Below are 14782 nucleotides of genomic sequence, written 5' to 3'. Positions count from 1 at the left end.
CACTCAATGGTCATGCCTGGATTAAGCCAATCTTTAGGATTTAGGTATAATCAGTCAACGGTCATGATTGGATTCGACCAATTTTTGGGATTTAGATACAATCAGTCAATGGTCATGCTTGGATTAAGCCAATCTTTGGGATTTAAATAAAATCAAGCTGTGGTTATGCTTGGATTCATCCTCTCTTTGTGGTTTAGATACTTTGGGGTTTTAGATACAATCAGTCAGTGGCCAAGTTTGGATTCAGCCCTTCCTTGGGGTTTAGGTACAATTGGTCAATGCTCATGTTTGGATTCAGCCCTGATACTTTAGATTTTAGGTACAACAGTCAATGGCCAGGTTTGGATTCAGCCTTTGCTTGGGGTTTAGATACAATCAGTCAATGGCCAAGTTTGGATTTATCTTCTCCTTGGGATTTAGATACTTTGGGGTTTAGGTACAATCAGCCAATGATCGTGTTTGGATTCAGCCCCAATACTTTAGATTTTTAGGAACAATCAGTCAATGGCCAAGTTTAGATTCAGCACCTCCTTGGGATTTAGGTGCAAACAGTCAATGGCCAAGTTTGGATTCAGCCACTCTTTGGGGTTTAGATAAATCAGTCAATGGCCAAGTTTGGATTCAGCCCCTCATTGGAGTTTAAATACTTTGAGATTTAGGTACAATCAGTCAGTGGCCAAGTTTGAATTCAGCCCTTCCTTTGGATTTAGATACTTTGGGGTTTAGGTACAATCAGCCAATGGCCATGTTTGGATTCAACCCCCTTGGGATTTAGATAAATCAGCCAATGGCCAAGTTTGGATTCAGCCCCTCTTTGGGGTTTAGATAAATCAGCCAATGGCCAAGTTTGGATTCAGCCACCCTTTGGGATTTAAACACTTTATGGTTTAGGTACAATCATTCAATAATCATGTTTGGATTCAGCCCTGACACTTCAGGCTTTTAGGTGCAATCACTCAACAGTCAAGTCTGCACCCAACACCTCCCAGCATTCAGACACTCAGTAATTCCGGTGTAAAACTTCCAAATCTTGTCTTCACCTTCTCTTCTCATCTCCCTGCCAGTTCTGCATTCTTTTATGGAGGAGGAGGAGGAATTTGATGGGCTGTTGGTTTGTCCAGTGTCATTGGAGAAGTGGCACTGTCACCCTCCAATCCACTTTTGGAAATCTATAAATGTTAGAGCCAGAAATTAAAAGCTCTCTTTTTACCTAACCGTGTTTTTTTGCCTGTGTCCTCCCCCGTGTGCCAGCCGTGCCCCGCACCAGCGCCACGCAGTGCAGCTCGGTGCCGGAGCCGCGGCACGGCCGGCGCCTGGGCAGCGACTTCGCCGTGGGCGCGCTGGTGCGCTTCGAGTGCAGCCCCGGCTACAGCCTCAGGGGCTCCCCTGCCATCCAGTGCCTGGCCATGCCCGGGGCCCTGGCCCAGTGGAACTCCTCCGTCCCCACCTGCGTCGGTAGGTGCCACCTTGGTTTGTTAAAGTTTTCCTGAGTTTTCTGATGGTTGCGTTCTTGTCGTGCGTTATATGTAAATAACTCATTGTTCTGCGTTATTTTATGGAAGAGGGGAAATTTGATGGGCTGTTGGTTTGTCCAGTGTCATTGGACAAGTGGCATTGTCACCCTCCAATCCACTTTTGGAAATCTATAAATGTTAGAAATTAAAAGATCTGTTTTTACCTTGAAAAGAGCAGCGTGTCTGCAGCATTTTATTTCAAGAGGAGAAATCTGATGGGCAGTTGGTTTGTCCAGTGTCATTGGACAAGTGGCATTGTCACCCTCCAATCCACTGTCACATTTGAAAATTTATAAATGTTAGAGTTAGAAATTAAAAGATCTCTTTTTACCTTTAAAAGAGTTTTTTAAAGTTTTTCTGAGCTTTCTGATGTTCGCGTTCTTGTCGTGCGTTATATGTAAATAACTCATTGTTCTGCGTTATTTTATGGAAGAGGGGAAATTTGATGGGCTGTTGGTTTGTCCAGTGTCATTGGACAAGTGGCATTGTCACCCTCCAATCCACTGTCACTTTTGGAAATCTATAAATGTTAGAAATTAAAAGATCTCTTTTTACCTTGAAAAGAGCAGCGTGCTCACAGCGTTTTATTTCAAGAGGAGAAATCTGATGGGCTGTTGGTTTGTCCAGTGTCATTGGAGAGGTGGCACTTTTACCCTCCAATCCACTGTCACATTTGGAAATTTATAAATAATAAAATTGGAAATTAAAAGATCTCTTTTTACCTTTAAAAGAGCAGCATGTCCACAGAGTTTTATTTTAATGAAATGTAAAAAACTTCTTTAAAACCACTTGTGGTTCTGTCCAGAAAGGCTGTGGCTGTCCCATCCCTGGAAGTGTCCAAGGCCAGGTTGGACAGGGATTGGAACAACCTGGGATGGTGGAAGAGGTCTGGGTGAAGGGATTTGGTGATCTTTAAGGTCCCTTCCCACCCAAACTGTTCCATGGTTGTCTGATAAAAAAACAAAGCCCAGCCTGGCTCTGAATAAGAACAGTTTAACCCCAAATTCCAGGGAATTGACATTTTTGATCCAATACTCTTGTGAGATCTGGGACAGCATCTGAAATAAATCAGATCTGGCTGAAAGCTGCTTTCACATCCTCTGAAGGAGAGGATGAAGATCATCCTCGTGTGCTCCCCACACCCGAGGAATGTGCCAAAAATTGCACGAAAAAGTTACTGGAAAGAGGATTATTCCTACAAACCTCATCCTTAAATCACAACCAGCTCTCGATTTCTTGTCATTTTAACGATTTTTTTTTTTTATTAGCAAAACCAATTCCTTGTGCTTTCCTCCTGGCAGTGCCCTGCGGGGGGAACCTGACGGAGAGGAAAGGAACCATCCTGTCCCCAGGCTTCCCTGAGCCCTACCTGAACAGCCTCAACTGCGTGTGGAAGATCACAGTGCCCGAGGGAGCCGGGATCCAGGTACAGCCAGGACAGACAGCAGGACACTCAGGGGGTGCTGCTCTCACATGATGGGAAATTGCTGCTCCTCCTAGGACAGGGATGGGTTGATGTGGAATTCTCTGGAATCAGGGATTGATTTATTTATTTATAGCCAGGATTAGGCAGGGACTCATTGGTGATGTTTATTGTGATGGTGTTCACAGGGGTCCCAGGATGAGGGGAGAGACAATTTGACTCCATATTTCAGAAGGCTTGATTTATTATTTTATGATAATTATGTATATTATATTATATTATATTATATTATATTTTATATTATATTATATTATATTATATTATATTATATTATCTATACTAAAAGAATAGAAGAAAGGATTTCATCAGAAGGCTGGCTAAGAACAGAAAAAGAAAGAATGATAACAAAGGTTTGTGTCTCGGACAGAGAGTCCGAGCCAGCTGACTGTGATTGGCCATTAATTAGAAACAACCACATGGGACCAATCCCAGATGCACCTGTTGCATTCCACAGCAGCAGATAATCATTGTTTGCATTTTGTTCCTGAGGCCTCTCAGCTTCTCAGGAGGAAAAATCCTAAGGAAAGGATTTTTCAGAAAATACACGGCTGCAGTTTGTGAGCAGGCAAGGAGCTGTGCCAGGGGAAGGACAGGTTGGATTTAGGGAAAGGTTCTCCTTCCCCAGAGGGTGTTTGGGCACTGCCAGGGTCCCAGGGCATGGGCACAGCCCTGGGGATGCCAGAGCTGCAGGAGCAGTGCCAGGGAGGCACAGGGTGGGATTTAGCAAGAGCAGGACCGTGGTCCCTCAGTGTGACCCTTACTCTGGCACAAAAGAGGGAGAATTTGGGTTAAATTTTAGTTTTTTATTGTGATTGTCCAATGAGACTGTGGATGCTCCAGCCCTGGACGTGCCCAAGGCCTGGTTGAGCAGGGCTTCCAACCTGTTCCACTTCTGGATAGTGGGAGATGTCCCTGGCCACAGCAAAGATTTAGGAACGACGTGAGCTTTAAAATCCATCCCAAACACTTAAAATTCTTTGATCTCACATTTTTGGGCCCCCCACCAGTCTTGAGGTCTGCAATTCCACAGGTCACCAGGATCTGCTGTCACCTGGTCATGATCCATCAGATTCCCTGGGATTTCCGGTGGGAAAAAAAATCCCTTGGAGAAAAATTTTGGCTTTTCAGGACCTGAAACAGCTCCAGGGAGGGGTCTCAGTGCAGCCCCCAGGGAGGGAATGACCACGGAGCTGGAGCTGGATCCAGCCTGGCTCCACTTCCCTCAGTGTGACCCCTACTCTGGCACAAAAGAGGGAGAATTTGGGTTAAATTTTAGTTTTTTATTGTGATTGTCCAATGAGACTGTGGATGCTCCAGCCCTGGAAGTGCCCAAGGCCTGGTGAGCAGGGCTTCCAACCTGTTCCACTTTGGGATAGTGGGAGATGTCCATGGCCACAGCAAAGATTTTGGAACAACGTGAGCTTTAAAATCCATCCCAAACACTTAAAATTCTTTGGGTCCCCCACCAGTCTTGAGGTCTGCAATTCCACAGGTCACCAGGATCTGCTGTCACCTGGTCACGACCCATCAGCTTCCCTGGGAATTCCAGGGGGGCAAAAAGCCCTTGGAGAAAGATTTTGGCTTTTCAGGACCCAAAACAGCTCCAGGGAGGGGTCTCAGTGCAGCCCCCAGGGAGGGAATGACCACGGAGCTGGAGCTGGATCCAGCCGGGCTCCACTTCCCTCAGTGTGACCCCTACTCTGGCACAAACGAGGGAGAATTTGGGTTAAATTTTAGTTTTTTATTGTGATTGTCCAATGAGACTGTGGAAGCTCCAGCCCTGGACGTGCCCAAGGCCTGGTTGAGCAGGGCTTCCAACCTGTTCCACTTTTGGATAGTGGGAGATGTCCCTGGCCACAGCAAAGATTTAGGAACGACATGAGCTTTAAAATCCATCCCAAACACTTAAAATTTTTTGATCTCACATTTTTGGGTCCCCCTGCCAGTCTTGAGGTCTGCAATTCCACAGGTCACCAGGATCTGCTGTCACCTGGTCATGACCCATCAGCTTCCCTGGGAATTCCAGGGGGGCAAAAAGCCCTTGGAGAAAGATTCTGGCTTTTCAGGACCTGAAACAGCTTCAGGGAGGGGTCTCAGTGCAGCCCCCAGGGAGGGAATGACCACGGAGCTGGAGCTGGAGCTGGAGCTGGATCCAACCTGGCCCCACTTCCCTCAGTGTGACCCCTACTCTGGCACAAACGAGGGAGAATCTGGGTTAAATTTTAGTTTTGTGTGATGATTGTCCAGTGAGACTGTGGATGCTCCAGCCCTGGAAGTGCCCAAGGCCTGGTTGAGCAGGGCTTCCAACCTGTTCCACTTGGAGAAAAATTTTGGCTTTTCAGGACCCAAAACAGCTCCAGGGAGGGGTCTCAGTGCAGCCCCCAGGGAGGGAATGACCACGGAGCTGGAGCTGGAGCTGGATCCAGCCTGGCTCCACTTCCTTTGCGCTCTCCATTATTAGATCTTAATTCCAGCATCACTTTACCCCCTTTTTGCACAACAATTAAAGGTTAAACAACTGTAAATCAGGGAAGGAGGTGAAATTGAAGCTTTCTTGGTAGCAGCACTCAGGAGCAGGATTTTTATGTAATCAGGGTAGAAGCTGGCACTTCTGCCATGAATTATTCATTCCCGGAGCAAACCTTCCTGAGTGAATTAATTTATACACGTGGCAGTAAATAGATGCAGATCCCTTGTGAATCCACATGTCAGACTAGAATTAGGACCTTAAAAATGTTTATTCCGTTAAGCTGGAGGAGGGGGGCAGAGAGGAGAATAAATAATTTAGGCGGTGTAAGAGCAAACAAAACGCTCATTCTCACTCCGCTTCCAATAATGTAAATCACGATAGGGGCGTAATGAGGCAGGAAAAAAGGGAAAAAAGGGTCAGTGATGGCTCCGTGGCGGTCACTGAGATTCCTGCTGGGTGAACTCCGCTCACTTTCTGCTAAAAAAAAAATATTTGGGAGGAACTTTACAGCCGGTTTTATTACCTGGAGTAAATCAAGGAGGAAATGGGTTTCAATGGCTGAAGTGGGGGGGGTTGATTGTGTTTTTATTGTTGATTATTTTATTTTATTTTGGTTTTATTATTTATTTTCAAACGGAGGGTTTTGATTTGATGTGCAGCAAGGCAGAGGTAAGTGGGGAATTGGGGTGGATGAGGAAATCAGGAAATTAGATTTGGGGAGAAAGGGAGAAGGTTCACACGTGTGTAGTCAAAGTTTGAGGGCAGTGAAATCTCCTCACTGCTCATTTTTCCCAATTTTCCAGCACTCTCCTTGTTTGGAGCCAAGCTGTACAACTCATTTATGCTCCTGATTTATCTTTAAGATTCCTTTTGGATTGGTTTTTTGTTTTTTTGCCTGCCAGTTTAATTTGAGACACCCAATGTTGCAAAATCTCATCCAGACCTTCCAGCTTAAATCTGAATTTTCCCCAAAAACAGGTGGTTTTTACCCAGATTTTCTGCCTCACTCTCACCCCATTCACCAAACTCGGGTTTTTAATGGGACACTGAAAGCTTTGAACCATCAGCATTTAGGATTTAGGCAAAATCCCTGTTAATGGTAAACAAAGCTGAGCAATTCCTTGGAGATCCTCACTCAAGCACGAGCTGCTTTTCGGTATAAATGCAGATTTTTCAGCTCTGCTTTTCGGTATAAATGCAGATTTCTCAGCTCTGCTTTTCGGTATAAATGCAGATTTTTCAGCTCTGCTTTTCGGTATAAATGCAGATTTCTCAGCTCTGCTTTTCTGTATAAATGCAGATTTCTCAGCTCTCCTGATGTTTCTCATCCAAGGATTTGTGTTGATGTTCCAGCTAATGGAGCCAAGTGACTTCCTAAGGCCTCCAAACCTTGTGGGGCATGGCAGGGAAAGGTGAAATCTGAAAATGCACTCGGGTGATCCCACTAAAAGCTGAGGAGCAAGGCTGGAACTTGATTGGATTTTTAAAATCCTGTTGTTTAACGTGAGGTGGTTTTGGGGTTTATTTTATCTCCGAGTTGCTGCTGGTTGCTCTCATTTGAAAGGGCTCAAAGTCTTCAGGGATTTCTCTAAATAGGGGGGGAAAAAAGCTGGGATTTTCAGCAGCTGTAAATGAGCTGGGCAGTTCCAGGAGCTCTGGAGCAGCAGCAGAAAATAACATTTCTATTTGGAAGTTTGGGGGAAAATAGCTGGAAAATCCCAGTGGGAATGATCAAAGACAGAATTCTCCAAGTTTTGCCAGTGTTGAACCCCCAGAGTGTGTAAACTCAATTAGTGACCCTTTAATTGCTGTTAATTTGATTTATTCCTATTATTTCAATTTTTTTTGTTTTGTTTTGTTTCTCTCTGCAGATCCAGGTGATCAGTTTTGTCACAGAGCAGAACTGGGATTCCCTGGAAGTGTTTGATGGAGGAGACAACACAGCCACCATGCTGGGCAGCTTCTCTGGTACGTGGCCCTCGAGCCCATCAGTTCCTGCCTCACTTCATTCACCTCACAGAATTAAACTTTAATAAAAGCATCAAAAGCCAGGAATGGATTTCAAGGGAATCATGCGCTCTGTTGGGTTGGGAATTTCAGCTCCATCTGCGTGTGGGAAGGGTTGAGAGGGAGCCTTAAACACAAAACCAGTGGGGTTTTATTCCTGGAAATGGGAATTCCCTCAGCTCTGCTGGGATGTGAGGCCACCACGCCTGGCACGGTGACCTGACCTTGATGTCCCCCAGAAAGGGTGAAGGGCAAAACAAACTCTATTTTTCCTTGGAATGTTTGTATTCCCTTTGGAATCCTTGTGTTTTTCCTTGAATTGTGGCTTCTGGCAGAGCAGCGAGGAGCTTTGAGAAGCTCTCAAATTCAGCACCACTGACTGGCAGAACAATGGCCCAAAACCTCATTTATTTAACAAATGTGCCCAAAATGCCCTGAGCTAGGCAGGAGAAGGGTCTGGGATGGAGTTGCCTTGTCCTGCTGCTGCAGCAGCTTCCAGGGGATGAAGGAATCCCAAATTTTCCCAAATTTTCCCGAATTTTCCCAGACCTGTGCTCCACCCACGCTGTTTCCCATCCCTTGGTGCTTTTTGTCTGTTGGTGGTCAAGCTCGGGCTGAAATCCAGGAAAGGATTTCAGGAAAGGCCCTGGGTATTTCTCAATTGGCCTCGTTAGAAAGAACCTGATCATTTTAAAAGTTTGATAGGAAATGTAATATCAAATATTAAAATAATATTTTATATCATTGTTTTATTATCATATATTTTATATATTATAATAAAATATATTGGATATAATATATATATTATATATATAAATATATATATTATATTATTTTATATATTATTATATATATTATATATATAATATATTAATATATAATAGTAATACATTATGTGTAATATATAATATATATATTATATAATATATTATTATATGATCTAATAATAATATATAATGATATGTTTATTATTATTTAAAATGTGCTTTTAGAAACAATAAGAATAGTAATAAGATGGTTATAAAAATAGTAATACAATTAGAGTAATAATAATTTGGACAGTTTGGATTAGGACAATATGAGACAATACAAACAAAGAGTTAAGGACAGTCTGGGTACCTTTTTCTGAGCAGCATAAACTCGAAAAAGGACCCACATTAACAGAGGATTAACCCTTAAAAACAATAACCTGTTGCATATTCATACATCTCATACATGATGCCTAAATTCCATTCAGACACAGAATTCTGTCTGGTCAGTGCCAGCTTCTTCCTCTGAATCCTGATGGTGCCTTCAAGCCTGAGCAAGGCAGGAAGAAGTTCATTTTTTCTGATAATAAAGTGATAAATTCTCTTTCTCTGAAAGATTTAGGTGTCCTGTGGCTGCAAGTCCTTTCTTTAAAAAAATATCTTACATAGCATAGTTTCTATTTTAACATTTTGTTACAACCTAAAACTATATTTAGCACACTACTTAAGAGAATTAATCCAGCATCACTTTCCAACACAACACATATAACATTCATTTGAATATTTGTGAAAAGCCAATCATAAAATACACATTTTTCACAGGGAGGTGGAGCTCATGGGTCTGTGTGTGGCTGGAGCAGAACAGCCCAGAGAATTATGGAATATCACTGTCACATTTTCTGAAAAATCCCTTTGTCCAGGATTTTTCTCCTGGGAAGCTGAGAAGCCTCAGAGAAAAAGGAAAACAATAATTATCTCATTTGCTTCTCCTGTGTTTTGCTGCTTTGGAATGCGGTTTGGACATTGTTTATCCAACTGGTCATTGTTTGATTGGTTTCATGTGAATTGTTTTTACTTGATGACCAATCGTGGTTAGGCTGTGTCGGGGCTCTGTTAAACCTTTCTTGTTAAACCTTTCTCTATTCTTTAGTATAGTTTTAATATAGCATTTATTTCTATCTTTAGCACCCTACTTAAGAGAATTAATCCAGCATCACTCTCTAACACAACCCATACAACATCCATTTGAATATTTGCCAAAAGCCAATCATCAAGCAGGCATTTCTCACACTCTCCCCTGCCTTTGTGCTCCTCTTGTTTTGCCAGGAACCACAGTGCCTGCTCTGCTCAACAGCACTTCAAACCAGCTCTATCTGCATTTCTATTCCGACATCAGCGTCTCTGCCGCCGGCTTTCACCTGGAATACAAAAGTAAGAGCAGCTCCAGCCTTGATCCCGCAGCTCCTGCCCGGTGGGGAGGTGGGGGAAGGAGCTGCTGTGGCTCCCTGCTCTCAAGGAGGGAGTGATAAACAGAGGAAAGATGGAGCAGAGGGGTGGGGTGAGCCTGGTGGCAGCTTTTTGTGGCACAGAGGGTTAAAAAATCCGTGGGTGCAAGGCTGGGATCTGGGTTTGGGAAGTGCTGCTTGCCTGGGGCTTCCAGCTCTTGGCATTCCCTGATGGAACCAGCAGGTCTGGAGATGTCCTCATCCCAAAAATCCTGGCTGGAAGGGTCCTCAGGGGTCATCCCCTGGGAGCTGATGAGGAAAGCAGGGTCAGAGCAGAGATAAAACTCGATTTGAACATTTTGATGGAGCTTGGGAAAACTGCAGGGATGGAGCTGCACAAAGAGCCTGGGCTGCCTCTGCTCACAGCTGAGGGGTGAACCCCATGTTATCAATGTTATCAATGTTATCAGTGTTATCAATCACTGTTATCAATGTTATCAGTGTTATTAATCACTGTTATCAGTGTTATCAGGTGGGTTTATCTGCAGTGTTTTAGTGGGTGTTGGGGATGTTCCCCTCCCTCACTGCTGGATGTGCTCCTGTCCCCACAGCCCCAGCACCCTGAGCTGCCCTGGGCACATTCCTGGATCCAGGAATTCCTGTGCTGTGTGCTCAGAGCCCTGCACAGGAGCATTCCCAAGGTGGTTGATGCATCCTCCGTGTCCAGGGGCACCTTGGCACAACCCCTGGAAGCTCTGAGGTGGTGTGGGCACCCCTCCTTTTCAAAAACACCTTAAAAACGTCTTTAAGGTCCCCTCTAACCCAAATTCTGTGGTGGTGTGGAGCACTTGAGTGGGTTCCTGGTTAGGGATGATGCCAACACCCCTGGAATGGCAGCACTTTGCTCCCAGCAAGGCTCATGCCAGGTTTTTTTGGGAATACAGACCCCAGCACGTGGCTAAATGTGATCCTAGCCAGAGAATGTGTTTTCAAAAAGAAATCCCCAGTGGTGAGAGAACAAACCTGACTGAAGCAGGGAAAAGAATCCTTTGGGAAATCACTGTCAGGTTTGGATGGGGATGACAAAAACTCATTTTCCCCTGGGTCTGTGTTTGATTCCTGATGTCTGATCAGGAGAGGTGCAGCAGCCCAGCTGCAGGGGAGGTGGAGGTGCCTGTTATTTTGGATAACTCTGGCAGAAAATCCTGGAATATCCTGAGCTGGAAGGATCCACCAGCATCATCCAGTCCAACCCTGGCCCTGCACAGGCATCCCAACAATCCCACCCTGTCCAAAACTTCCTGGAGCTTTTGGGATTGTTCCCATTCCCTGGGGAGCCTGGGGGGAAGAACCTTGCCCTAAATCCAACCTAAATATTTTGGGATTATCCTGCAGAGCCAGGAGTGGGGTGGATGATCCAGGAAGTCCAAAACTTCCTGGAGCTTTTGGGATTGTTCCCATTCCCTGGGGAGCCTGGGGAGAAGAACATTTCCCCAAATCCATCCTAAACATTTTGGGGTTGGTTATCCTGCAGAGCCAGGAGTGGGGTGGATGATCCTTGCAGGTCCCAGCTCAGGATATTCCATGATTTTTTCCCAGCTCTGCTGCTGGTGAGAGTGAGCCTGGGATGGTTTGGAGGGAGTTGGGTGATTTAGGACCCTTCCCACCCCAGCCAGTGTGAGATTCCCTGCAGTGGCACAGCTGGGGCTGCTTTAGAGCCCAGCAGCACTAAAACCTTCCAGGATTTGCTGCCTTTACTCACTGAAACCCTGTCCATTATTGAATCCAGCAGGATTACAGCCACCACAGGATTGGGAGAGGAAAAAATGTGCCCAGCCTGTGCTCTGGGAGCTGCAGGAATCCTCTGGCTGTGACTCTGTTTCTTCTCCAGCTCTATTCCAATCGATAAATCCTTTGAGCACCCTCCTGCAAAAATCATGGCCAGGTTTTTCATGAGCCTGGGGATTATCAGCCCTGTCTGTTTCCTTGGCTGAGGAAATTAATAGGTGTTGATTTTCAGGGCAGCTGGAAATAATGTGATTTCTGCTCTGTTTGTACAATTGGAATCTCCCAGCTCTGAGTCCTGGGTTGTTTTTTTTTTTTTTTTTGTGTTTTTTCTGGGAGGAAGTTGGGAGAGATGAGCTCAAACAGGGGAGGAAAACTCAGGTTTCTCCCTCACTGTGGTGCTCAGGCTGAGCTCTTACCTCTGCATGCTCCAAAGCCAGGAACAATTTGGGACTGAGTGAAAGGCACTGATGTGAAGGAGAAGTTATTTAAAGCCATTTTCCCTGCTGCCTCTCTGAAGGTCAAGCAGCACATCCAGGAGCAGGGAGGGAAGCGTGACTGGGCTTTGGGAGGAGACTCAGCCTCTCCTTGCTCCTTTTCTCTTTTATTTTCCCCCTGCCTGGGGCTCTGTGGGGAGCTGGAGCCCTTGCAGGGATGCAGGAGGTTATAATGGATTCATTTTATCTGCCTGGGATGTGCAGAGGGGAGATGGGGGAAGGAGAGGGGAGAGGAATGGAGAGGAGAGATTTGGAAAGGGGAGGAGAAAATGTGGTTAGGAGAGAGGGAGATGTAGGAAATGGGAAGGGAAGGGAAAGGGAAAGGGAAAGGGAAAGGGAAAGGGAGGAAGGAGGAGGGGAGAGGAGGGAAGGGGAAGGGAGGAAGGGAAAGGGAAAGGAAAGGAAGGAAAGGAAGGAAAGGAAGAGAAAGGAAAGGAAAGGAAAGGAAAGGAAAGGAAAGGAAAGGAAAGGAAAGGAAAGGGAAAGGAAAGGAAAGGAAAGGAAAGGAAAAGGGAAAGGAAAGGGAAAGGGAAAGGAAAGGAAAGGGAAAGGGAAAGGGAAGGGGAAAGGAAAGAAAAGGAAAGGAAAAGAAAGGGGAAAAAGAAAAGGGGAAAGGAAGGGAAAAGGGAAAAAGAAAAGGGGAAAGGAAAGGAAAAGGGAAAAGGAAAAGGAGAAAGGGAAAGGAAGGAAAGGGGAAAGGAAGGAAAAGGGGAAAGGAAGGAAGGGGAGGAGAAGGGAAGGAAAGGAAAGGGGAAAGGGAAGGAAAGGGAAGGAAAGGGGAAGGAAAGGAAAGGGAAAGGAAAGGGAAGGAAAGGGAAGGGAAGGGAAAGGAAAGGAAAGGGAAAGGAAAGGGGAAAGGAAAGGGAAAAAGGAAAAAGGGAAAGGAAAGGAAAGGGAAAGGAAAAGGGAAAGGGAAAGGGAAAGGGAAAGGAAAGGGAAAGAGGGAAAGGAAAAGGAAAAGGAAAATGAGAGCCCATCACCTCACATGAGATGTCACGGGTTGTTAGTTGGGTTTGCAGCAGGACATTCCCAGCTGGAAATGTGGGGATGGAAATGGGCTGTCCCTGGAGAATCCATAATAAACAGAATTTCCCCACCCAGTCTGTGGTGGCGGTTGGCAAACGGGAGTGGGGTAAAACACAAAGCTGTTCCCATCCCTGCAGCCCCCAGCACAGCCCCATCCCCACTCCCTGAGCTCCCACCTCCCTTCTCCCCACAGCCGTGGGTCTCTCCAGCTGCCCCGAGCCCGCAGTTCCCGGCAATGGGCTGAAGATCGGCGAGCGCTACCTGGTGAACGACGTGGTGTCCTTCCAGTGCGAGCCGGGCTACGCCCTGCAGGTACAGCCCCAGCTTCTCCAGACCCTGCACTGCCTCACAGTGGCGCTCTGAACTCCTTATAAAGTGTTTTAGCAAGTTCTCCTCACAGCTCAGTCCCACAAACAATCCTTTTCCTCTCCTCAGTCCCACAGAACAATCAATTTCCAGCCCCAGAACCAAGGACACCGCTGCAGCCTCAGCCCCCAAAAGTGCAAACAGCAGGGAATGGAGGGGAGCAAACTGGGAGGGTGGGACTGCACAACCTGGAGCTGGAATTGGACAGTTAACCCCATATGGAAGTGGACCAAAATTTATAAAAGTGTGAAAAATTGTGACTCAGGGTCCATCTTGGATCCTTCCTGGGTCCATCTCCAGCTTTGTGCTGCCCAAGGTGGATCCTGTCCTTCCTTGGCTCTTCCAAGGTTGAAACCAGCTCTTGGAGACACATTTCCATCCACAAAGTTTAGTCCCTGTCTGTGGGAGAGGATTCAGAGGTGATTGAATTCCCTCACTATTTATGATTATTTTTGTCAATTATGCTATTTTGCTAAATTTGTACAACTGTATTCACCCCCCGTAGAGGAGTGGGCATTTTATGCACATTTTTCCATATCTTCCTCCAATAATGACCAGCCTTTAGATGACCTCCCACACTAATATTATCTGCAGAGATAATCCCCAAGTGTGAAAGATAATCTCCAAATCCAGTTGTTTTATTCCTACATTCTTTAGGGCATCCCTTTTTCTGGTACCCCACATGCAACAGGCATCTCCCTCTGGATCAGATCCATCTTGCAGGGAATTTTTTCCTTCCAGGACAGGGAGAGGCTCTCCCTTTGTTTTCCATCCACCTCCCAAGCCTCTGTTTTGTTTTCCATCCCTGCAGGGCCACTCTCACATCTCCTGCATGCCGGGCACGGTGCGCCGCTGGAATTACCCTCCACCCCTCTGCATTGGTAAGGAATCAACTTCTTCCTACCTGGCTGATATTTATAACACTTCCCTAAAATAAAAACCTAAAAAAACAAGGCTAAGGAGCTGATTTAGAGAAATTCAGGTTGGTTCTGCAAGTGTGGGGAAAACATTGGGTTGCCAGGGAAATTGTGCCCGAGAAGTCCCCGTGGGCTGCCTGGAGTGCTTTGTTTTGGATGTTACAGATGTGGCTCTAGCACAAAATGTGAAACACAGAATTATCCCCCATTCAGAAGGGAAAACCTCCAATTTCCTCGTGCTGGATGCAGGCTGGTTTTATGGCTTGAGGAATTTTTTTTTTTTTTTCCATCTGAAGCGTGGTTTGTTTTTGTGGAATGTGTTTGATACCACCAAAGCTGCTCCTTTCACTGGGGCCTGGTCTCTCACAGGATCCCAGCTTGCTGTGGCCACTCTGCTGTCCACAGGTCACTTGTTCCAGGTCACAGCTTACCCTCAGATCTATTCAGATGTTCAGGCCTGGAAAAAACTGGACATTCCATTTTCCCTGAGGAAGAGGCCTGGAGGTGAAGGGAACTTGCAGGA

General features: G+C 45.7%; 1 protein-coding gene across 2 annotated transcripts in view; it reads left to right on the top strand.

The window, feature by feature from the left end:
* The window catches only part of CSMD2 (CUB and Sushi multiple domains 2), a 347705-nt gene that overhangs the window by 276468 nt on the left and 56455 nt on the right, over positions 1-14782 (top strand). For both annotated transcript variants that reach the window (XM_064731593.1, XM_064731594.1), the window contains 6 exons: positions 1252-1455; positions 2816-2940; positions 7339-7435; positions 9550-9654; positions 13170-13288; positions 14154-14223. In XM_064731593.1, coding sequence (XP_064587663.1) covers positions 1252-1455; positions 2816-2940; positions 7339-7435; positions 9550-9654; positions 13170-13288; positions 14154-14223 — 720 coding nt within the window. The remainder of the gene's footprint in view (positions 1-1251; positions 1456-2815; positions 2941-7338; positions 7436-9549; positions 9655-13169; positions 13289-14153; positions 14224-14782) is intronic.

The sequence above is a fragment of the Zonotrichia leucophrys genome, chromosome 23, assembly GCF_028769735.1.
Source record: "Zonotrichia leucophrys gambelii isolate GWCS_2022_RI chromosome 23, RI_Zleu_2.0, whole genome shotgun sequence".
Classification (NCBI taxonomy): domain Eukaryota; kingdom Metazoa; phylum Chordata; class Aves; order Passeriformes; family Passerellidae; genus Zonotrichia; species Zonotrichia leucophrys.
Note: the sequence above shows the minus strand (reverse complement) of the source record. Positions and strands in the feature narration are given on the sequence as shown.